Here is a 25991-nt window from a genome sequence, read left to right as displayed (position 1 = left end):
TCAACTGGATATCTACATGCAGAAGAATGAAGTGGGACCCCTACCTCACACCATACACAAAAACTAACTCAAAATGGATCAAAGACCTAAATGTAACAGCTAAAACTATAAAACTGAGAGGAAAGCATACACATAAATCTTTGTGACCCTACATGAAGTAATGGTTTCTTAGATATGACATCAAAAGCACAAACAACAAAATAAATTGGATTTCATCAAAATCAAAAGCATTTGTGCTTCAAAGGACACTATCAGGAAAGCCTATAGAATGTGAGAAAATATTTGTAAGTCATACGAACCGATAAGGGAGAACTTGTATGCAGAATATACAAAGAACACTTACAACAATAAAAAGACAACCCAATTAAAAATAGGCAAACGATTTCAACAGACATTTCTTTAAAGAAGACATATAGATAGCCAATCTGTATGTGCAAAGATACTCAACATAATTTGTCATTAGGGAAATGCAAACCAAAACCACAAAAAAATACCACTTAACGACCATTACGATAGCTATAATGAAAAAGACAGATAACAAGTCTTAAGGATATGGAGAAATTGGAACTCTTATACAATGCTGATGGAAATGTAAAATGGTTCAATTGTTTTGTAGAACAGTTTTTCAGTTCCTCAAAAAGTTAAATGTAAAATTAACTTTGACCCAGCAACTCCACTACTAAGTGTGTGCGTACGTACACACACACCCAAGAGAATCAAAAACATGTCCTCATAAAAGCTGTACATGAATGAATGTCCATAGCAGCATTATTCATTATACCCATAAGTGGGAAAAACCAATGTCCATCGATTGATACATGGATATTCAAAATGTGGTATATTTATACAATGGAATATTATTCAGCCATAAAAAAGAATGAAGTTCTGATGCATGTTACAATATGGATAAACACTGAAAACATTATGGTATATCTAAGAAGCCATAGACAAGAGGCCACATGTTGTGTGAATCCATTTATATGAAATGTCTAGAAATGGCACATCTATAGAGACCAAAAGTAGATTAGTGGTTGCCAGGGGCTGAAGGGAGGGGGTGTGGGGAATGACTACTAATGAGCACAGGATTTCTTTTGGGTTTGATAAAAGTGTTGTAGGAATTAGATAGTGGTGATAATTGCACATCTTTGTGATATACTAAAAACTACTGAATTGTACATTTTAAAAGCATGAATGAGGTATGTGAGCTATATCCCATTATAAATAAAAAGGACAAAAGACCTGTCTCAGATTTGTATCATACTGTCTCGTGATCTAGAAGCCCCTACAGTACACTGAGTTGGCTAGTTGAAAATCCTCAATGAAAGAAGTCTATGGTTGTTTAGTTCATTTTATTTTGAAGGGTATATTGACAACACAAGGACCAACCTCATGGAGAAATGAGCATCCTTTGTGCTTCCCTAGCTCCAGGTTCTAGATGAAGGACCCATACAATTACTCCCCATGGCTATAAGAAAGAGCTCAAAACACATCTTACCAAGAATGGGTTTTCTGAATCATTTCCACACACAAAGACAGAGAGAGCATAGTGTGCTTGACCAGAAGTTGGGGGACCTGTGTTCTAGTCTTGGTTCTGCCATTAACTAATTTAAGCCTCAGTTTCCCCACCTGCAAAACAAGCTGTTGGTACCAGAAGTCTCTAATATCCTGTCTAACACTAAGATTCTGTGATTCTAGGAAGGGAATCCCCCTCACCTTCTACTCACTACCCTCCCACCCCAACATCTCACCCTGCCCCAACACACACCCACACCCATAAACAAGAAACACCCAGCCATGATAACTAAAATATCATTTCCTGCCAAGAAGGACTAAGCTTTTTAGCAAGGCTAATGGAAGCAGCAGTGGAGCAGCCCAAGGAATGATTACTGGCTGGTATCCTCAGAGACTCTGGAATGACCTCATCAATTTCTTACAGAGGTCACAGAAGTAGCCACAGACTCTCTGGCCCACAAATATGTTTTGTTTAGCTTATAGGATAATTTTTAAAAAACTGTGCCAATATTTTTAAATCAGGGAATTTTATGTAAATATAAAACTGTATAACTTTTCTAGAAAAATTACAAAATCTAGTAGATTTTACTGTGAAATTCCAACTTGTGAAATTTGTCTGGAGCTGAATTGAGCTTATCCCCTTTTGATGTATTCTCAGTTTGCCACAGTCCTCACTACTCCCTATTGTCCCACATGCTTAAGACAAGGATCAGAAGCCTTTTAATTTCACATTTGTGCACTTGGGGTTTTCCTCACATCTGTTTTTTTCTATTGCTTTTCTTATCTCCAGATAGCTTCATTCATCACATGGCTGGCCTCTATGGACAGTTGAGATAATTCGCTATAGACAGGCTTTCATGGTGCACCCAAGCACTCCATTAACACCTGTATGAGGAAGTCTCCCCAGTCTTTATCTCCAGACCCATATGATCACTGGCTCCTAGACATCTCCACCTTTTGCTACAATCTTTCTCTCTCTCAGTGACACCACTAACTACCCAGTCAAGCAAGCCAGAGACCTAAGAGTTATACTAAACACCTCTGTCCCCTCAGCCCCTGCACTCATTCAGTAACCAATTCCAGTAGGTGCGACTTCCTTCACATTGCTCCTACCTGTCATCTTCCTTCCATTCGCCCTACCTTAGTCATTTCGGCAGCTATAACAAAGTACCTTGGACTGGGAAATTATGAACAACAGAGATTTATTGCTCACAGCTCTGGAGGCTGGGAAGTCTAAGATCAAAGCACCAGCAGGCTGAGCGCCTGGTGAGGGCCTGTTCCCCACAGATGGCACTTTCTATGGGTTCTCACGTGGCAGAAGGGGCAAACAGGCTCCACCAAGCCTCTTTTAGAAGGGCACTAATCCCATTCATAAGGGCAGAGCCCTCATGACCTAATCACCTCCCAAAGGCCTACCTCTTAATGCTATTATGTTGGAGATTAGGCTTCACTATATGAACTACAGGGGGACACCAACATTCAGACCACAGCACCCTCTCTGTACTTACTTAAACCAGGCCTCAGCCACTTCCCACTGGACTATTGCAAATAGCCCCGAGATCCTTCCCACCTCTAGGCCCACCCCCTTCAACTCACCTCACAGTGATTAGTCAGCTTGGATTTGCACAAGTCCAGCCATGGTGTTCCTTGCAGAAACCCTCCAGTGGTGCCCTTCCTCCCTCTACAGGATGAAGGGCCAGTCCAGCCTGTGCTGACCTCGGCAGGCGTGCATACCTTTGACTGCGCACTATCTCCCACCCTGCACTCTGACCACCGGTCACCTGTCATTTTCTTTCTACGTGCACATCTCCACGCTTTTTCCCATCCTGTACTCAGTGCCTGCTTCCTGCCTGTGAGCATCTGCTTATCCTTGAAGACTCAGCTTAGGGGTTAATAAAACCTCTTCTGTTCACCCACTACCATCCCCATTTAAAACTGATCACCCTTAAATTTTAAGTGTTCTCACCACAAAAAAACCATGTGCGTGAGGTAATGCCTATGCAATTAGCTCGATTTAGCCTTCCCACAATGTGTATATATTTCAAAACAACATGTTGTACATGATAAATATATACAATTTTATTCCATTAAAAAATCAACACAAATAAATAAAATTGGTCTCTGTCTTCACATGCCCTTTGCCCCTTCCACATCCCACCAGACTCCCAGCAGAACCTTCAGCACATGTGGTTGTCTGCTTGTTAGTTTTCTCCTACGAATTGGGAGCTCACGGGGGCAGGGACAGTGTCCAGGTCATCTCAGAGCCCCAGTACTCGGCAGAGCACCTGTATAGTCACTCCATATATGTGGTAAATAAAAGAAAATGAATGTGTGCCTAGCACACGAAGTTCTTACCAGTTTAAGAAGCATAATACACAAATAAAAAAAATTTAAAATGCCAGAGAATCTACAACCAAGTGCTCCCTGGCAGAGCAGAGAAAGTAAGGAGGAATGAATTCATCCCGTGCGAGCCCTTGCTGTAGACTCCTGACCAATTCCCTGCGTCCTCCCGTCCTCCTGGAGTTTGCAGGCAGAGTGGTCTTTTCTGAATGGAAATTGACTCAGACCCCTTGCTTCTGGGAGAGAACCTTAGAGCCTCAGGAGTCAGGACCTTCCCTGTCTCTGCAGCCTCCTCTCCCCCTTCTTCTCCTGGCTCTGTCCTCCCAGCCATGTGGCCTTCTGCCAGTCCTAGGAACATGTCCTGTCCTCTCCCCTCACAGAGAGGCTGTCCCTGCTGTGCTCTCTTCCCTCCCTTCCTCGCCAAGTGAAGTCCGGCCAGCCTCCATCTCTCAACACGTTTGCCACTTCCTCAGTGCCTGACTTCCCTGACGGGAGAGGCCAAGGCCCCTCGTGACACCTGACACAGTAGGGCTGCATGGAGCTGCACGCACACCCTGGCTGGCTCCTACGCTGGGGCCCTTTGCACCAAGCTGGTACCAAATGAAGGAACAGACAACTTTCAGCCTCTCTTCTGTTGAAGGGAACTGTCCATCATGATACAGTCATCCCTGGGCATCTGTGAGGAATCATTCCAAGATCCCTGCAGATACCAAAATCCACAGACGCTGAAGGCCCTTGTATAAAATGGTGTACTATCGTCACGTAACCTACACACATCCCCCTGTGTGCTGTGAATCGTCTCTAGACTACTTATAATACCTAATACAATGTAAATGCTATGGAAGTAGCTGTTATACTGTATTTTTTATTTGTGTTATTTTTGTGGTATCATTATTTTTTATTTTTGTCTGAATATTGTCAATCCTTAGTTGGTTAACTCATGGATGTGGCACCTGCGGATACAGAGAGCCAACTGTAAATGAGCTGTGGTTAACGGAAGACACCTGCCTTCGAAGGCAGTTTAGCGACCCTCCGCTACTTCCCCGTGACATGGGCGGGGAGGAGTCCCGAGACCCGCAGAGGCTCACCAAAGCATCCTCCACCCATTGCAGGGCCGCACAGCTTCCTGGGCAGATGTCTGGTAAATGCAGTAGTACATCTCTCCCTTTCTCTGTTACGTTTCCAGGATTATCTCTGTGCTCTTAATAGCTGAAGTCTCTTCCCTCACTCCCACCTGCAGGCCACCCCCAACCCCTGTACCCCAATTTGATACCCTTCACAGTCACCTAACTAAACAAGACAACCACTTGCCAGCACACCCTGGTGGCGGCCAGGCCTGGGCTCAGAGGCGGCAGTGAGGAAAAGGCAGGCCTCTGGCCAGACACAGGCCGTCCCAGCACTGACTCCAGAGAAGCCACATCTTCAAATGCTTTAAGCGGAAAGTGCATGGAACAGACAGTTCCCTTGGTCAGATGGCCACTCCCCTCTCCAGGGACTGGCTCCCTTTCCACCCTAGACAAGAATTGGAGCCTGCAGGCACCAAGCTCCCTGCAGGAGGAACGGTAACACTCGCCCCAGAGACAATTGAGGAAGTGCAATGAGAACGTCAAGTGTAACTATTACAATACTGGGGCCACCATGTCTCTGTTTACCTTCGCTTCTGCAATCATTTTTGATAATGAGATGGCCATGCCCCTATTTTATTTCCAGCTGTACAGTAGATAAACAAGTAAGAGTCCACCAAGAGAGCATATGAAATCAAGGTAACAGTGGGCAAGGGCAACCTTTACCTGGAATATGATTTGACTCGGTTCCTGGCCTTCAAAAATAGAAAGCTTCATGGGCTTCAGGGGTCCGCTAAACTTCCCCTCTTGTCCATATCCAGTTGTCTGTTCACAAAGAAAGATAAAGTTAGTATCTACTAATATTATGAATGTGTGTCACTTGCTGATTTGATTGGGGATTCGAGAACCAACATATGAAACATAGGATTCTATCACACCTGAAAACAATGTGAACTCCGGTCAACACAAACAGAAAGGGGTCCAATGTTTGTTAAAGTTCAACCATGTCAAGGTAGCTTGTGTGAGCTTTGCATCGTTTTTCCTACTTAGCCATAGGAGCAATTCCCCTATGAGAAGCAGGTTAACATCCCCATGAGGACTTTAGGTTAACACAGCACACACTTCTGTCTGGCTGAGTGAAAGCTTGTGGTCTTGCACAACGCCATTCTGCCTTCTAAATTCTACATAGTTTTACACCAGCTTCATAAAATGCCTCCCTCCACACCTATTATTTTATGAGGACGTTCCTGGCAGGTTTCCAGCACTCTGGAGTTCAGTCACCTCAAGGACAATTGCATGTATATGGGGGGAAAAGAACACATAGTTGTGTTTAGTACAATGCTTGCATGGCACATAGTTAAACGGCAAATTTTAGGAAAATTTGAATCTGAATTTGAACTGTGACTTTAAGAACAGCTTACTATTTTAACATTTCATTAGCTCTTTCCATTCATTTAGAAATATGACAAAAATACAAAATGTTTACTTCAAGCAGGAGCCCCACAACAGGTCTAACCCCTAACCTGAAAGCCAAGCAGCCTCTGGAGACACTCACATCCAGGCTGGAATAGTAGTCGGTGCAGCTGGGATGGTAAGAATGGCTCACAGTTGCTAAGTACTAAGCGTGGCTTCAACAGTAAGAATAGCTCACACCTGCTAAGTTAGTACATGTGGCGCTCTGTCCTAAACACATTTACTCCTGAATGACAACCCTATGAGGGTAAATTACTATCATTAGTCCCATTTTACAGGTGATGAGACTAATACATAGAGAAGTTAAGTATTATAGTTTGCCCAGGTAGGGGCTAAAAGCAGGATTCGAAGTTGTGACTCTAGAACTTGTCCTCTCAGCCACTACTCGCCAGTACCCACCACAGGGCACAAAAGTGGCCCCGACAACCTAGAGGGAAAGCCGGCTGCATTAGGGATGTGCACAAGGGTGTGACCCCCCATTGCCACCCCCAAAGAATGGGGTGCATCACCATAGTCCTCACTACATTGGCCCCTCTGATGGGAGACGTGAGACAGAGCGGAGCAGGTGACTGCAGGAAGGGACAGCTGCCATACACCCACCTAAGGGCACCATATAGGACAAGGCATTGAGGGCCTCATACCCCTGCTGGTCTTCCCTCCTTCCTGGGTGGTTCTTTGGGTCTCCCATTTGTGGTAGAAATCAGGTGTGAAATAGGTTAGAATCAGAAGCATATGGCAAGCCAATAGTTTTTGGAGCTACACAAATAATACCAAAGAAGAAGAGTTGGGGACAGGGGAAAGAATTTGTTTTCCTCTTCAGGAAGAGCAGGCACACTCTTGCAGTAGAAACTGCTGGGAAGGCAAGTGGTCTCTTTCCCAGGCTCCTGTACAGCTAGAAAGGTGGCCGAGGGACCCAGTTCTGGCTCGTGAAGCAAGAAGGGAAGCCTGCTGGGGTTCTGGTCAAGCTTTTGTTTTCCTGGTGAAGTAGGACAGATGTGGCTGGCACTGCCCTTCCCTGTGGCTCTTGCTGAGACAAGGGACCTCGTGTCTGCAGCTGGGGCAGCCGTCATGAACCATGAGAGGACAAACCAGTGCAAAAGATGGGGCAGCAAAGAGAAAGAAGCCCAAGTCTCTGATAACATCACAGACCTGCTAAACCTGCCCTGGATTGCCTACTTCAGGCTTCTTTTTATTTGAGGAAAATAAACCCCTTTTTGTTTAGCTCTAACATCAAATTTCCTGTTATTTGTAGCTGAAAAGCATTCTTAACTCATAATAATTTTACAGATTTGTGGCCCATCCCTTCCTTTCTAAGTGTATCTTCCTCTGGGAGCTCTTCTTCCTTTCCACCCCTTTTCCACATCTTTTCCAGCTCCATTAACTCCTCTAGAAGGTGGAGTGCAAGCACTCAGTACCGACGTCCAGGCGCCCCCATGGTGGGTCCGACATGGGGGCAGCACTCTCCGTGGAGCTACTGCTTGATGGGGAACTACCTTCGTCAGCGTTGCACTCACGCTGGTGAGCACTCGGCCCTTCGGTTAGTCACACCGGAGAAAACCACATCAGCCAAATCTCACAAACAGGGCCACGAGGACAAGCTGGCTCACCTGTCAGGAAAGGAGACTCAGGTCTCAGTTCCAGGGTTCAAAGTTGTGTCTTCATATCAGGGCAACACATCTCTCTCCCTGCCCCCTTACGTGGCTATTGCGGCCATAAAGATTTCCAAGTGCATGTGTACCCTATGAGTCATCGAGCCACATCCCTGGGACCGGGATGGATAGTGTGGTGGAAAGTTGTGAAAGAACAAAGGGGCAGTGGGTTTATGCAGGAGTTGGAGGGAATAGCACCCACCATCTTGCGCAAAGAGGTGAAAGGAAGAGAAGACAACGGAATTGACAGTTTTTAGTCATTTTTAGCATCTCCCATGTGGCAGTGATTGGACTAGACCCTTCATACATATCATTTCTTCTGATCGATGCTATCAAAGCATCTCCAGAGTAGGCCCCCAGCAGAGGCAAAGCGCTCACAGATAGTTAGTACCACCTTGGGACTGGAGCCAGTTCTGTTGGACCACCAAGCCCCAACTCTTACCCACGTTGCTACACTGCTTTCCGGGCCAAATGACACGTGCAGTGGCCAGGTCCTGCCTGGTAGCCGCCATCAAGAGTTCAATGCAGGGATTGTGTAGTATTTGTACCAAACTCTTCTTCCTTCTGGAAATCCCAGGCAAAAACTCTAAAATAGGTGGCTCCTCCTTGGTTTCCTCCACCGCCCCATGCAGCACCCTCTCCCAAACCCTGGACCGCTGACTCATACTCCCTTCAGTGCCCTGGAAATACATCCACACTGCATTTCCAACCCTCTTGTGAAACTATGTCTTAGAGAAGAACGGAAGAGCCACTCACAGTATGGAATACATGACTGGCAATTGTTTTAAATTACTGCCTCTGCTTTAAATTAAAGCTTCGTGTAGAAGACGAGAAGCTCCAAGTAAACGTCCTGCCTTCACAGGCGAGAGCTGGGAGGTAAGAGGTAGGTGGGGGCAGGAGAGGGAAGTGTCTCCATCCCGGCACCCCTGCAGTCCCACCCCCGGCTTCACCCAGGGACAGCTGCGCTCGCGGCTGTCTCCTGGGCAAGCACTTGCTTCCAGTGGTGGTTGGGCAGTATTTCTCATTCTAGGGAGAAATCCCACTGGGGTGAGAGTAAAGAGAAAGAAACCGTATTTTCACCTTTCATCCAGGAAGAAAAATGCATGTCCCCTTCTCAAACAAGAAGCAAATGAGCCTACTAATATCAAATTATTGTGATAGAATCCTAAGACCTTTTTGTTGTTTCCTAATATGTCCATAGTCACATATATAATCTCTACCCTGTTGCCGGCATTGTGCTAGGTGCTGAATCTGCAAAGAGGACTAAAATACAGTCCCTTCTTCATGGAGGTTAGTCTCCATGTGGATGTAAGCACTGTATATTTAAAATGCTGTAGTGATAATAATAGCTAATATTTATTGAGTGCTTGGACTGTGCTGGTCACTGATCCAAGCACTCTATAAATGCATTATCTCATTTAACTGCCACAAAATCCCGTAAGACAAGTGCTATTATTAGGCCCAGTTTACAGGGCAGAAAACTGAGGTTCAAAGCTTAGGTAACTGACCCGAGTTCCTATCACTGACAAGTTTGAAACCAGGTCTGGCTTCACCACCAGGCTGTGATAATGTCGGTAGCAAAGGACGTTTGAGAGGAAGAGGAGAGGGGTCATACGGGGATGTTTGACCCAGGTGGGGTTGAGCCCCCAGGCTGTGAGGATACATGCTGCTCATAAAGTCTGAACTGCAGTTTTCCCTGCAGGAGGAAGGTTCTGGTAGTTTTACAAGTTTGACTCTATTTCACTTTATAAGCATTTTGAACTGTGTGGGCTCCAGGGTTCAGGTCTCTCTGGGACTTGAAATTTGGTGTATTATTTTTGGGTCCCAGAAGAAAGGAAACAAGATTTTAGTTATAAGGATCTAGAATCTTCCTTACTTAAAAAAAAAAAATAGATGCTTCCCCATAATCTTGCTTTATAATTGTCAATATTTTGTGGCAACTTTCATGAACCTCAGTAGCCTCCTGGGTAAAACAAGGCTGGCACCCACTGTGCACCAGAGATCAAGGTCTGGGACCCTCACACTCCCAAAGCCTGTCAGTCAATAGGGTTCACTCAACAAATGGCTAAAGACAAATGTAACCAGAAAACTCTACACTTTTTATGAGAAGAAAAGTACAGAGCAGAGCATGATCAAAAATGCTTTTCTTGACATTTTGGTGGTAATTTTTCATGGCCAAAGTAAAAAAAAAAAAAAAAGATTAAGATACATAGACCAATACATGTATCAGTATAATTCTTTCCAGACTCCCTGAGCTGTATGTGAATAGATGGATTTGTTTTCAACCTTGTTCATGAAGTGGCATTGGCTTTTACGAGCTAAGGAGACAGTACACCCCCCCCCCGCCCCCCGTTGAAGGTCAGCCATACAATTTATAGCCATTTCATTGAAAATATTACACTGGGACAAACTAAGCATCCATTCTATACAACAACTTAATTTTAATAGGCTATCTTTTTTCTTTTTCTGAGTAATGATAATCATTCTTTCCCTCATATGGGGTAGAAAGATGGCAGAAAATATTCTAGTACATAAATAGAGAAGAATGCCCTTTCCTCTTACCAAATAAAGTATAAGAAGACACAGAGAGAAAAGATGGGCTTGAAGCATCATGGAATTCTTTATTCAAAGTCCTGTGAATAAACCAGAGATAAAAGTGATTAGTTTCCAGTCTGTTAAAATCACACCTTTCCAACCAGTAAGAATCATTGCACGATAATCCACTTGTAAACCTCGTAAAATGGGATCCCTAAAGTTTCCCCTGTATGGAGCATATCCTGGTCTTCTAGAAGCTTCATGACACCTCATCCATAGCAATATCTAAGTCAACATCTTGAAACATGCTTGCCATAATTCCATTCCTTTAACTCTTTCACTCTATTATAATATTCTTTATTTAGGAGTCTTAAATGATTGGCAAGAAGTATCATTTTCACTCTTATATGGATGGGGAATATATGTTTTAGCAAATGCCAGGAGAGCCAGATACAAAAATATTCATGGTTCTGATTCAAAGCTGCAAATAGATGAAATTCTTCAAGTGGAAAGAATCCAAGAATGCTCACAAACCTTCATTCAAAGAACTCACCAGGTACTTGTTTGGTCTTCCAAATATTGTTATTACCTATTGTTTTTACCTATGCAATATATTGCATAGGTAAAAACAAAAAAATGAAATGTATTTTTGGGTTTGTTTGTTTCGTTTTTGTTTTTAGAGACAGTGTCTCCCTCTATCACCCAGGCTGGAAGGCAGTGGTACGATCATAGCTCGCTGTAGCCTTGAACTCCTGGGCTCAAGCGATGATCCCACCTTAGCCTCCCAAAACACTGAGATTACAGATGTGAGCCACCATTCCCTGGCCCCTCCAAAAAAAAATATATTCCTTGTTACTCCAAAAGAGACCAAATAATAATCCAAACTCTGCCCCCATTCTCTTCAATATTAGTTTGCTTTTTCTTCTTAAAGCTTCACATTTCACAAAAATTATAATTGTCACCCTGAGACATGCCATAACTAACTGATTTTAAAATGGGAGATAAATTTTCCACATAACATTAAACTGCCAGAAAACAAACCAACCACAATAAAAAAACACCAAGGAAATCAAAAACATATTCATTTCACTAAAATTCATTTTATTGTCTCCTGCGATTATGGATGATCTTGGTTTACTTCATCTTTTTTTATCTTCTAAAGTTTTTCTACCTCAAACATGCTGAACTAATATCACCATGGAGAAATGGTCACTAAAATTTTAAACATTCTAAAAATTTAGATGCTGAAAATTTTAAATGCCTTACATTTGGAGAGCTTATAGTCCAACTTTAAAAAGGTGAAAATGCTATCCCATTTTAGCCTCACCAATGTCCTAGAGGATAAAGAAAGAAATGAGCATGTATTAAGCATCCCCTAGGAGGCAGATTTGTGGAGAGGTCTTTATTATAAAAACAGAACAACAGTGTAGCGCAGTAGGTGGGCTGGGAGTCGGAGGGCCCGGACTGGAAACCCAGCTCTGCTCTCCACTAGCTGTGTGGCCGTGGTTGTATTACTTTATCTCCCAGTGCCTCAGTTTCCTCCCATGGAAAGTACATAGCAACTCCTCAATAATAAGTGTGTGTTCTCATGATTTTCTCACAGTCATAATGAGTGAAGAATGTTCTCATTTGATAGATGAGGAAATTGAGGTTCAAAGTCAATCATTTTGCTTTACTAAAAACACACACCTAGAAAGTGACATTGCCTTGCCTCCAAGCAGATCTGTCTATCCAAGGTTTAAAACATCTCTTGACTCTTTCTGCCAGACCCTGCATAGCGTGATAGCTACATAAACACAGATGTAGCCATAGACTGCTAGAGATGGAGATATACAAATGCTATCCAAATTAAGCAACTTGCCCTGAGTTTCACAGCTATTTTAAGGAAAAGCTAGGAATAAAACTCTTTAGGACTCTTAGATTCATTTGAATGTTTAAAAGTCAGTTTTTGCAACAGAATTAATTCGGCTGACACATCTAAACATTGTTTTAGAATTAACTCATATTAATAGTTAAACACAATTGAGACAGTTTTCTACTACTTTAGACTGCTTATTTGGTTTGGAAACACAGAAATAAGTAACAACCTCAGGTTCTGGCATATTGCAAGATGAAATATATATTAATGAATAAATTGGTATTCTTAAGTCTAACTCATTTTTATAATACAAGCAAAATGCACATGATCAGTCATCAAGCCAATATTTGCTTAATAGAGGTAAAAATACTCAGCAATCACATATTCGGGGATCTCAAACTCCCCAGTATTCAAAATTTTCAAATGTTGCTCCCAACTCTTCCAGCTTATCTCCCACACCCCTCCCACGCCCAGTCATGACAGCCACCTGGATGGACTTTGCACCCTGAGCTTTTCTGTATCCAAGCTCTGGCACCGGCTGCTATCCCCGCCTGGCACAAGGCCTGGCCCAGAGAAAATGGACAATGGATATTTGCTTAAGGAAGTTGGATTGTGATTACCCTTCCTCATCTCTGCTTCTAAATCTCATATTTTACCATCTAGATCCAGCTCATTCATTCATTTAAAAAGCATTGAGGCCGGGCGCGGTGGCTCACGCCTGTAATCCTAGCACTCTGGGAGGCCGAGGCGGGTGGATTGCTCAAGGTCAGGAGTTCGAGACCAGCCTGAGCGAGACCCCGTCTCTACTAAAAATAGAAAGACATTATATGGACACCTAAAAATCTATATAGAAAAAAATTAGCCGGGCATAGTGGCGCATGCCTGTAGTCCCAGCTACTCGGGAGGCTGAGGCAGTAGGATCGCTTAAGCCGAGGAGTCTGAGGTTGCTGTGAGCTAAGCTGACGCCACGGCACTCACTCTAGCCTGGGCAACAAAGTGAGACTCTGTCTCAAAAAAAAAAATAAAATAAAATAAAAAGCATTGAGCTAAACTTCTGTTATGTGCCAGACATCGCAGTAAGAACCGGGACATGAAAACAGGGATACAGGGTCCGTCTGCATGAAACTAGAACCTAAACTCTACTTCCTTCATGGCATTTTCCTTGATTTCCAGAAGGTTCTTCCTCTCGAAATCTCTCCTAACCACATTTTATCTTTTATTATTCATTTACCTATTCACATAACTGCCTCTATCAGAGGCCTTATTTTAAAATTGTTATTTTGTTTAACCTCTCAGGGCTCTTCATACTCTGCCTTGCATATATTAAGCCCTCAACAGATGTTGGTTAAATTCTAAAACACTTGTGATTATCTAAAATGGATAGCCTATTAATTTGTGCTCATCTATAAGAGCTTTCAGAATAAACATAACACATTAAAAGAAACTAATTTGAAATTTAAAGCTCTATTTTGATGCAAAGTAATACATTTTTCTTGTTGATGAAATGGGTTGTTTCTCTTTTAAATACATTAACAGATTTCTGCTCAGTAAATAGCTCAGAACTGGTTGAAATATTTTCTCTCCCTGAACTGATTTTTTTAGCACGTTTAATCTTCCGAAGAAATATAAGTTGAATGATAAAAAAAGCAAATAAAAATAAAATGAATACCTTATTTTAGTCAGATGCTCAGACAGGCCACTGTCTGGGATGTTTTAACGAGATCTAAACAGTAAAAGTAGAAACACACTTATCCTTTGACATTCACGTTTAGTCTTAACCTTCACAGAAGGGTTCCCAGTGGGAACCAGAAGTAACTGCCTTCCACTCCCACACGTAGGGTGCCCTGATTTACTTGAGGACAAACCTACTGTGTCATGCCGTTGTTAGGAGCACAGACCAGGAAATTAGACTGGCTGGTCCAGGTCCTGGCTCCACCACTGACTTGTAGTTCTGTTTACTCATCTGTAAAGCAGGGATAGTAACCGTATCTACCTTTGAGAGTTGTATGATTCAGTGAGTTAATATTTGGAACGGTGTTGGTCAAATAAAAATTCATTCTGCCATCCAGGTTTGCTTAGTCAGAACTTTCAACATTGTCCAACAGGACATTTCCTTTCACAATTCCCATCTTCCGGTGGACTACTAGTAACAATATTCGAGAAACAGCCTGCATGGCAATGTCCTCAGGACCAAATGAGTCAGCGAGGCAAAGCCTTTACCTGAACGATTCAAGGCAAACTGCGCTAATGCTGGGATTATGTCAGAAGGGGACTTTGGTCTCTCAAGTCTTGCTTGTATTTCCTTACATGGACATAATGTCATTAATGAATATCATAACCTGGACCACGATGCTGCTGACAGGAAATGACTGTTTATCATTGGAACTGCCTAAAACCACCAAGCCATGCACATGATGGGTTTCCTCATGAACACTATTTGGAAAAGGATTGGAGTGGATTTCCAGATAATTCAGTGACATTTTATCTGAACTATTAACAATAGTTGGTCCAACCATCCGCTTGGAATTTTTGCTATTTGTTAAGGTTTCCCTTAGGGACAAGGACTAAATTCAGACAGTTTCTATGGCAACTATCTGAGAAGCCAAGCACACTCTTAGCAACACAAGTCAAAGGTTTTTAATTTAAAAAAGAAAAGGAGGAGTTTGGAAAAGAAGACCTCAGTCCACAAAATTTGGATGCACCTCGCCTAGCGGACATCACCACCACCACTTGCTTTAACCACGGGCCAGCCCTCCACTTGCACAGGGGGATGGGGGCTGCCCCTGGCCTTCCTCTCTGGGGGTGGTGTCTTCCTTCCATTCACCACAGCCCAGAAGACTTGGAAATGCCTCCACATCCTGAATCCCTGCCAGCCAGGATAACAACACAAAGGCAGCTGGCATTTACTGAAAACAATTTGCCACACACAATGCTAAGACTTTTATGTGAATTATCTTTTGTTTTTCCTTGAGACAGAGTCTCGCTCTATCACCTGGGCAAGAGTGCAGTGGCATCAGCCTCGCTCACAGCAACCTCAAACTCCCAGGCTCAAGCAATCCTCCTGCCTCAGCCTCCTGAGTAGCTGAGGCTACAGGTGCACGCCACCACGCCCAGATAATTTTTTCTATTTTTTATAATAGAGACAACCTCTCGCTCTTGCTCAGGGCTCAGGCTCGTCTCCAACTCCTGAGCTCAAGAGATCCTCCCACCTCGCCCTCCCAGAGTGGTAGGATTACAGGTGGGAGCCACCGCGCCCAGCCAATATGAATTATCTTACAGATTTCTCAGAAGAACCCTAGAAAGCAAATACTATTATAATCCACCTCTTACAAATTGAAAATCAAAAAGGCAAAGGTCATAGAAGTTAAGAGACTTGCCCAAGGTCACTCCCTCGGAAAGCACAAACATCCTCATAATGACACCAAGTATCATTTAATCTATTACATATCTTTCCAAAAATTTGAAAAAGATCCCCCCACCACCACCAGACACACACTTCCCAGCTGCTCTTCCTTGCCGACATGGCCTCCACCCGTCCCACCTGTAGGAAAAGGCTGCATCAGCCTGGGAGGATTTGATCCTATGGTAAATATATTTCTGTCACGTTGTCTCTCCTCATTTCCCCTCCCATTTTTTAATCAAGTGTTATGGGTTGAATTGGGCCCCCTCCCCCATAAAAAAATTCGTATGTTGGAGTCCTCGCTCCCAAGTACCTCAGAATGGGACGGTATTGGGAGACTTTGCAGAGGTGATGAAGTTAAAGGGAGGTCATTAGGATGGGCCCAAATCCAGTCAGTATGACTGGTGCCTTATAAAAACAGAAAATTTGGAGATGGAGTCAAATATACAGGGAGAACGCCGTGTGAACATAAAGACGGCCATCTACAAGCCAAGGAGAGAGGCCCAGAAGAGATCCTTCCCAACCATGCCAACACCTTGATTTTGGACTTCTAGCCTCCAGAACTGTGAGACAATAAATGTCTGTTGTTTAAGCCGCGTTCTGTGGCATTTGGTTGTGGCAGTCCTAGTAAACTCATACATCAAAGAACTCTGGTTTTGACCAAGTTAGACGCTGCCATCCCAGGACAGGGCGGCCTCGAAAGGGACTTTACTCTGTCGTTACACACACATTGCCCTCAGCACCCAAGTGACCCACTTGAAGCTTGATTGATTCTCCTGTTGGGCTTCAATGCCTCCAAGAGGATTTAAGACATTTTGAGTCATTCTTGTCATTTTCCCATTTGTCTGAGTAAGCACTGGGAATTTCTAGGTCCCAGATCTTCAACCCTGCAAGTAACTCAGCACACAAGCATTGATTTTTTTTGTTCTCCCTTGCAAAAAAGCTTAGAGATAGGAGAATCTTAAATAGAATCAGTCATTTCTTGTTCTTTTTGTTTAAAAGAAAAAAAGCATTAAGTGTTTTGAATTAAAATAACTCACCTAGCACTAAGGTTGAGCCATACAGCTCCTAAGAACAAAGCCATGCAGAAGGAAAGGACTGCAAAATTTGTTTTCAAATATCACAAGGTGGTGTGGGCAGGAAAGGTTGTGACTAGAATCCATAACACCATGGGACCAAACAGCACCAAATACCCTGTGTGCCGTTTGTTTTTCCTCTGCACTGTATATTGCTAAGAGCAGCATAAATTATTCACGTAAGGCCAGGCCAGATGGGAATAAAGAGCAGATGAAAAGCTCACTCACACCGTCACTCATCAAGTATGGTCAGGTCTGCTCCGCCCATCTTTAGGTCTGGCTCACACACCTCTGGCACCAATAGCATCACTTAAGGTTTGGAGGACACAGGAGGATCTGGCCAATTTGCACTTTTGGCAAATTAAGGGCCTGATTAAAGTGGTCATTAATGAGCTAGAAGCAAGCAGGCAGGAGCAAAATCTGGGCTGCTGCGTCCCACTGCAGATCTTACTCCACCTGGCAGACGAGGCAGCTGGCTGTTTGTTCCAGAGCCGAGAGGAGGGGAGGGAGAGAGGCGCACCCCACACACATACACAGAGGAACATAAGCGTTTTTCCTCTCACTAAACTTTGCAATATGGATATGCCAGTCTTTCAGTGTACAACAATCTGGATTTACACACATACAAAATCAGGGGTGATTATTTGTGTCATCAACAGGCTCGCTATAGGGTAATTGGGCTCATGGGAGAATAGAGGGCAGCCCTGGAGAACTTACAATGGTTTAAATGCATATGATTGATTATAATATAATTACATAATTATATAATACCTATTATATAAAATAATTACATAATTATATAATATAATAGCATAATTATTCTTATTAAATAATAATGAGTTCTAAGGACCACTTTGAGAAATGTGGTTATGCTCATTCCTGGCTGGCTTGTGTCCCACCCAGCACTCCCCCAGGCGGAGTGAGGCATGTGGCATCTGGGGACAAGGGGCCTCTCCTCCCCAGAGTCTCACAGGACGCCACAGCCCTGTAACGGAAGGTGGCCAGGGTAGTCAGAGGGAAGGGACCCACCAGCCTGGGGACAACAGATGGCTACCTCGCCGGGTGCTTCCCTGACATTGTAAGCAGGTAGACAATAAGGACTTCAGCATGGGTCCCCTGAGGTGTGCAGGTCTCTACCTCAGAAACCCTAGGGGGGAGGCGGGGGAAAGACTTTCTTTCCTCCGTATCCAGCAGAACACATCACAAGGGTCTTTCTGGCCTAAAGAAGAGGATGGAATCACTACTTCTCATAAAAGGTGGCCTAACTATTTTAGACAAAGTGTCTCCTCCCGTATTACACATTTCTGTATGTATTATAAAGTGTCCAGATGAGCATTTTGTCAAGGTAATAAAGTAACACATTGTGGCCTTAGAAATTCAGAAGGAAGTAAATCTAAATTAGATTTCATCCCATAGGATTTAGACACTGAAGAATTTTTTTTAAAAAACTTGCTATAATACTACTTCATTTACAAGGTGAGCCGAGGCAAGAATTTTAATGACAAAAATGTGCAGTCATGGCTAAGTATGGCAGGTTAGTTTTCTGATTTCTGTAATTAAATCATAACTGACAACTGGGATGGGTAGGACAGTAAGGGAAAATGGATTTAATTCTACTTAATAAAGGACGCCATACTTCTACAAAATCTCATTCATGAATTGTTTTTTTATAACTGATTTTTTTTAAGTGCAAATGCTCAATAAGTGCAAGCCAAATTAAGCACTTTGGACAACTCATTTCATTTAAACAACACAACAATTCTGCAATGTGGATCCTGTCGTTATCCTACAGAGCAGGAAACTCAGCTCAGAGAGGTCGGGGAAGGAGTGTCCGTCTGAACGCGGAGACCAGGCGCAGAACCCCTCGGGGAGACAATCTCTGCGTGAGCAAGGTATGTTCAGCTTTAGTTCAGATATTAAAAGCACAAATCTACCATTTCAATTCTCTTCGTCCCTTACTGAAGAGCTACAAGGTCCTAATAATTTTAAAATAATTAAAATACAGTAAAAGATAATTAATTCAGAATATCACAGATGAGAGAATTTCATGTCAGTCTTACAGAATATTTTAAGAGAAATTAATTTTTCTCTTAAAACTAAAACTAAGCTATATACAGCCACCAAGTATAGCTTAGTCTATTATGTATTGCTTAAGTAAAAAAAGTCAATTTTAGTATAATTAATACCTCAGCCTCTGGGTGAATGTCTGCTTTTATTAAATTAATATTTCTTACACCTAAGTAAACATTCCTGTTTATTCTCACAAATAATACATAGATAGATATTCCCCGAACAAGATTCAGCATGTCTCTCCTTGTTTAGATAATTAATGAGTAAGCTACAGAATGACTAGCCTCATTTTAAATGTGACAGCAGGGATTTCTGAATGAATTCAATTTTATAACTCTATCTCTACCCATGTAAACCAGGACCTGTACAAGTACTATCTGTGGCTCTCGGAAAAACAGCAAGACAATTCCCAGCTTTCCTGCTCAGAGTCCTCTCTCGACATGGAAGTGGAGGCATACTCTTCTTTCCAGAAATTTCCTTTGACAATGGAACAAGAGGCTGAGTTGCTACCAGGATATATTTTGCCTTTTGTAGTAGAAGGGAGGAGGTGCCGGAAATGTAACCTTCACCTTGAACAGAGATGACTTTTTTCCGAGGTCATATCAGTGAGTTTCAAAGGAAGCCGCACCGAGGCCCCACCTGAAGACTTCAATGGAAACCATTAGAGGGGTTTTTTAATGCTTCTTATAAAAAAAAAAAAAAAAAAGCAAAATCCAATAATTTTATCATTCTCTTCTTATATTTTTGGATCCCACTTCCTTAGCATAGAATTAGTTGCTCACTTGTACAATGGCAGATGTTGTTTTTGTGGTATTACTGTTTCTTTTTTTTCTAGCAAATGAAACAGCAACTTCTTAGTTTGACCTGAGTCACCTACTTGCACTTTCTCATGGGAGAGAGAGCCAACACTCACCGAACATCTGCCATGTGCCAAGCAACGCAGTAAGCTCGTTACCTACTTACCTAATGACTTCTCACAACTACCGGGTTAGGTAAGTACCTTCCTTTGACAGACGGGGGAAAGTTCGATTCAGGAAGTCAAAGCACCCCGCTCAGTGCCTGCCCGCTGGGAAATGAGGAACAGGGCCTCACCCATCTGGCCAACCCTGAAGACTCATACACTATACACCCTATAATCTACTAGAAATTCTCACTCAGTGAAGGACTCATTTTGTTTCCTGGTAAAAGCTGAATATTGTCCATTTTCCTTTCATCTAAACATGTGTTTTCTTCTTCTTTCAAACAATGCCTCACTTTTGCTTGTTTCTGAAGAAAAATAATCACAAGAAAATATCAGAGAATGCTCTGCCCTTCTGATCTCCTGCTTGGCATCCCCTACCACAGAGGGCGTCTGTCCCCATAAAGTCACTCATAATAAAAAAAAAAAAAAAAAAAAATTTAAAAAAGACAGAGGCAAGGACTGTACCTGTGAGGATATCAGTAAGCTGCACATGACTGAACATCCCAAGATAATCACTCATGCGCAGGTGGTGCATCCACCACCAAGGCCAAAGGCAGCCCAGACGCTGCCCAACACGCACATCAGCCTTCCTTTCCCAACTGGGAAGGCAGGTCGGTCTCTCTAACGTTCTTATTCCAGTACTTTTACAAAAGGCTTCTTTCCTCCTCCGCGTCCCAGACAGTCCTAAGAATCCCAAATCGTATCTTGTTCTCTGAGATGTAGACAGAATGCTCGGTTTTTGAAGACCACATCTGAGAGGTGACATGCTTTGTAAGAATACGATTCCATCCCCCATTTCTAGAATACAAGAGCCCCAGAGCATCTCAACACTAGGCACTTTTATACTTAATCACAAAGAATGGTTGTAATACTTGCTTAAACATCATTTAGTCTTCCTTCTAATTCTGCTGCCAAGCTTGATTCAATCAAAACTATGTCATCAATTGAATTTATAAAATATAGACTAATGGAAAGAAACCACAAAAGAAAGAAATTGTGCTCCGCAAGCAAAACTTGTCACACCAGAAACAAACTCCCCTTCCCCACAATGCTACATGGCTCACCTCAACGAATACATTTGTCCAGCAACTTAAGTCTCCCCCGCCAATCTGTTTTGTCATTCTAGAAGAAATACATTACTGACACAGTTAAGACATGTCAGCCCTTACCTTTCTGTAAGTAACAAAATGGTGGTTAAAAGCTATTTTCTTCCATTCGGTTGTTCAGACTCTTGCTGCGGCTTGAGTATCTCCCCGGGAACACTCGCACTGCTCAGCCCCAAGCCTCTCCCTTCACCTTCAGTCAAACATTAACCATTAACATTTTTATTGATCTTCAAAACTCCAGCTATCATAAAAGTTATCATGACACTCACTCCAGGAAAGAAATGAATTTGTACCAAAAGAAGTTTAATTTATATCTTATTCGTCTCAAGACAGGTTGCTAAATTTTCAAATGTAGATGAGTAAATTAGAAGACAAGCAGTTAGAGTGGAAAAGGTTTGTGTGTATCCAATTATCTCTAGAGTGTGAGCCCCATGGCATCAGAGTTCTTTTTTTTCTTTCTTTTTTTTTTTTCCAGCACCCTCCACAAATGAGGTCAGACAAAGACAGTTCTATTCATATGTTGCATCCTCCGCACTTAGTGTAGTGTCTGCACAGGAGACTCAATCTGCAAATATTTGTGTAGATATCTTCTCAAACACAAAAGACAGAGCAGAGGGTGCCAAGTCTAAGCAATGACCCAGTTCATTGATAACCAGCTGCAAGAAACGTCGTAGTAAATGACTCAGGAGACATGACAGAGTCACAATCTGGCTGTTCCTGCTTCTAAATTCAAGGGTCCCTTTCAAGGTCTGCATGCAAAACCAATAGTAAACTTTCCCCAAAACGCAGATCAAGCCCTCCACCCCCCCCCCCCCCGATCCCACACACACAATTTAGGGAATGGATTTACCTAAAAGTAAGCTATTTTTTTTCCACTCAAAATGAGGTTTCCAATTAACCAATAAAAACCAATACCCTCAGATTTCTCAAGGCAAGGCCTCTTTTGGACCGAGGTCCGAGTCCCACACTTCAGTCACTCTGCAAAGCCTCACTGAAGATGAGACTTGATGTCATTTTTGTGTCTGATGTGTGCCACTTCGCCCCACTCGTGTGGACTTTCTGATGTTCATTTCTGGGCTTCGTGTGCAGGTGTGTATCTGGCGCAGGGGAAGCACAAGAGCCCAGGCCACTCTCAAGAAGGGCTCCCTCCTTCTCAGATCTCAGGAGAGTGCCTTCGTGAGCACTCTAAGCCACTGGTGGGACTCTTTCTCCTTCATCTTGGGGACCCTGAAAGTGAAACCATCTGGTTGCATGCCAGTGGTTTGCATCCTTGGGGGACTAGCAGGTTTAGCAAGGACCTTTCTTCCTCTGTCTCACAGCCAACATCACTATGTTTAGGAAAATGAGGTTAGTGAAGCTAAGCACTTCTCACATTCTTAACACCTCTGCCCTCCCATTAGCTGAATAAAATGACCTTGATCTGCAAAAGCAAATAGCTTCCACTTGCCACATGTTTCACTTCCTGGAATCAACGTCAAGCATCTCTTCATTGGGCACTGCTCTGAAATAAGTTTGCTGCTTCTTTGGAAACATTTTATACACACACACACACACGCATGTGTATCTTTATAAGTTTTTTTTTTAAAAAGAAAGTGCACATATGTATCATTTTCAGTCATTATTGCTTTTCAGCAGCATTATACAACTATATTCATGGCATACTGGTATGTCAGCTAAAATGTTTTCTTATTTAATCTTTATAACATGTCTATGAAGTAGATTACATGTATAGATAGAAAATGGAGGCCAAGAGAGGTTGTATCTTTTGCCCAAAGTCACACAGCCTGCGACTACAGAATCAGGACTCCAACTCTAGTCTGTTTGATGCAAAGCCCAACCTACTCACTACAACTGTGGACTCAGATTACTTTCCTTCCAGCTCTATGTGAGCAACAAAAATTCCATAGGAAGAAATCCCGCTGTGTGAGTTCATTCCTGTTGGGAGACAGCCAAGTTCCTACACTGGGCTTTGCTGTACATTTACGCTACCTCTAGCCTCTAGCTTCCAACTCCAGAGATTTGGGTTGATTAAACTCTGAAAAGGCCGAATCCATTCATCAAAGAAATTAACAGGTGATTATATCTCTGAATTATAGAGGCTTTTTCTGTACTCTCCAGGATAACGGGTTAACACGGTTCTGAGAGCTGTGTATATATTTGTTACATCTACATCACTTATAGATCTTTCCACATTAAATCCAAAGATTACGAGCATGCATGTTTCAGGGTGAACACTGCATCTTAGGAACTCATTTTCGTGCAAAAGTGAAACATTGCTAGTTCAATAGTTTAATACTTGGTAATAAGAATAATAGGAATAAGGAAAATGTAACTGATAAAGTTTACAGATTCTACTTTTCAAAGCAAAGGAGATATGATTTATTTGATGAAAACAAGTGAACAAATAAAAGGACCTGGCCTAGCCAGGTGCGGTGGCTCACACCTATAATCCTAGCACTCTGGGAGGATCACTTGAGCTCAGGAGTTCAAGACCAGCCTGAGCAAGAGTGAGACCCTGTCTCTACTAAAAATAGAAAAAATAAGCCGGGCGTGGTCATGCACACCTGTAGTCCCAGCTACTTAGGAGGCTGAGGCAGGAGGATCACTTGGACCCAAGAGTTTGAGGTTGTTGTGAGCTAGGCTGACATCATGGCACTCTACCCCAGGTGACAGAGTGAGACTGTGTCTCAAAAAAAATAAAAATAAATAAAAGGACCTGGGTAGATGCTTTTGACTATCAGCTTCATAATGATGAAAACATTTCAGCACTTTTGTCTATAATAATATTTTAACCATTTCTCCAATATTAGCCCTAGAAAATAAATAAGTAATTTATGGACAATGCTAGTTAGTAAGGAATAAAGAATGGATAGCCTCCCAGAAAAAACTTCATGAAAACTTAGAATTGTTCTGAAAATTCAATGTATGTTACATTTCTAATATTTTTATTCTTTAAAACTCAAAGTAAATGGAATCTGAGTGCTAAATTTTCCTGTTTTTCATGCACTTCATTTTAATATAATTACAATCCCATATTTTAAGAATATTTTATCATGAATCTATCAACATACAAGCCTGACTCAGCAGTATATGATAATATTTTTAATTATTTAATATCTGTCTTGCTCTTGTTAACCTAATGATGGCAGAAACCTTGTCTTCCACTGGCACTCAATAAATACTTCTTAGAACTGAATTTCTTTTAGTTATTTAATTAATAATTCCAAATAGTCAGGATTACCCCCAGGCTCAACCAGGGCTGATGGAAACCCATATAAGCAAATGATTTTGCCCCCTCAAACCAATATTTTTCAGTTTTTGTTCCACATTTATTTAGTGGAATGAGGTAAAACTAATTTTCTGCTAGTCAGTGTTTTAGGCTGAAGTAGAACCTTCCCTAATTATAATACTTCCACTGGCCAGGACAGAGTCTGTTTTCTGATAAACTTAAGCAAAACAGCTTGCAGTTTCATGTAGCTCTTATACTTGTTTCTGGGTTTGTTGGAGTTTGGAGTTTTTTTCTGTTTATTTGGTGGCTTTCTGTTGTTGCGTTTTATTTGGGTTTTGGTAATTTTCCAAACCAGAACACTGTAGACAATTATTATAGGATTTAAAACTTAGATAACAAAATGAATCACTAGTTCCAAGGAAGAAACATTAAATCAGACATAATGCTGTTTCAAAATCTTAGATAGCAGCCACCTTGTGTTCTTCCAAAAAATATGTAATGAAGACAGTTTGAGGTTAGTTAAGATCCTCCCCCCGACACACACACACAACCCTGCTATCTACTCAGACAGAAGTGGACCCAATTTGCAGCTGTTTATTCCAGGAAAATTTAACTTCATCTATAGATAGTTGCTCCAAGCAACTGCCCAGTAGGCAAGGGCCTTAATCTGGCTCCAGTTACCCTTGCCGAGAAACTGCTAGAGAATCCCATGAACGGAATGGCTAGTAAGTGCTCACATCATCAGCTGTATTGGACATATGCCTTCTAGTACTTTCTAAATGAGAGAGTTTATTAAAACTGGGTCTTACACCTTGAAATCCTGGTCCAGTAGGTCCAGGGTACGTCCCTGGGATCGACATTTTTAAAACACTCTGGATGCCTGACATGGGTGATCGCATAGACCCTTCTGTGAGAAACCCTAGCTTAATGATTCTGCGTTTTATCTGCCAGTTAATATTCTTTAGCAAGGCTTTTCCTCAGCTGAGATTAATTTCCCTGCCACGTAGGACCCATTTCTGCAGGAACGTCTCAGATAGCGGTGCAGTTGGTCTGATGTTGAACTTGCAGGCTGGATCTGGCAACACAAACATTCCCATCTTCCCTCAGATGTTTTTTTCTCACAGTCACCTGAACTTTTTATTTGATCTTGGATTTTCTTTAAATTCCAAGAAATGGCAATAATCTTGTAGGTTTTCTGAGGCCTATCTCTGTCTCTCTTATCAGAGTGCACCAAACAAGGCTTTGCTCACACTCAGCTCACGCTCAGATCTCTGCATGTGGCTGCTACCTCCACCACTCCACAGGGACTACTGCCCTGGCCAAGGTGACCCGCGACCTCATCATGGTAATCAGGTGGACACTCTCCAGTCCTCACCTCACCAGACCTCTCACAGCACTCAACAGCATCAATAGCTCTCCCCCAATTGCCCTTTGCCCCTGGCTTCCTCACCAGTACTCTCTCCTGGTTTTTCTTCTACCTCTTGAGCCAGTCCCTGACAGTCCCAACCAAGCGTGGGCTCATCTGACTCCCTGGGTCCAATCCTGGGATATCGATCGTGCTTTGTCACTCACTCTGGAAGGTCAGATCTGCTCCTATTTATGTGCCAACGTCTCATGCCTGTCTCTCCAGCCCAGATCTCTCCTATGATCAAGGCTCTCATCTTCCATATCCAACTGCTATCGTACAGCTCTATCCACATGTCCCATATGCACAATAA

General features: G+C 42.5%; 1 protein-coding gene across 9 annotated transcripts in view; it reads right to left on the bottom strand.

The window, feature by feature from the left end:
- The window catches only part of CDH17 (cadherin 17), a 57368-nt gene extending 36188 nt beyond the window's left edge, over positions 1-21180 (bottom strand). For 8 of the 9 annotated variants that reach the window (XM_069466214.1, XM_069466217.1, XM_069466220.1 and 5 more), the window contains exons 1-3: positions 21108-21180; positions 10601-10671; positions 5643-5741 (exon numbers count right to left, since the gene is read on the bottom strand). In XM_069466214.1, the coding sequence (XP_069322315.1) occupies positions 5643-5741; positions 10601-10651 (150 nt within the window). In that variant the 5' untranslated portion in view covers positions 10652-10671; positions 21108-21180. The remainder of the gene's footprint in view (positions 1-5642; positions 5742-10600; positions 10672-21107) is intronic. The other variant, XM_069466215.1, reaches the window with a different exon arrangement.
- Between the last annotated feature and the right edge of the window lie 4811 nt (positions 21181-25991).

The sequence above is a fragment of the Eulemur rufifrons genome, chromosome 3 (genome assembly GCF_041146395.1).
Source record: "Eulemur rufifrons isolate Redbay chromosome 3, OSU_ERuf_1, whole genome shotgun sequence".
NCBI lineage: Eukaryota > Metazoa > Chordata > Mammalia > Primates > Lemuridae > Eulemur > Eulemur rufifrons.
Note: the sequence above shows the minus strand (reverse complement) of the source record. Positions and strands in the feature narration are given on the sequence as shown.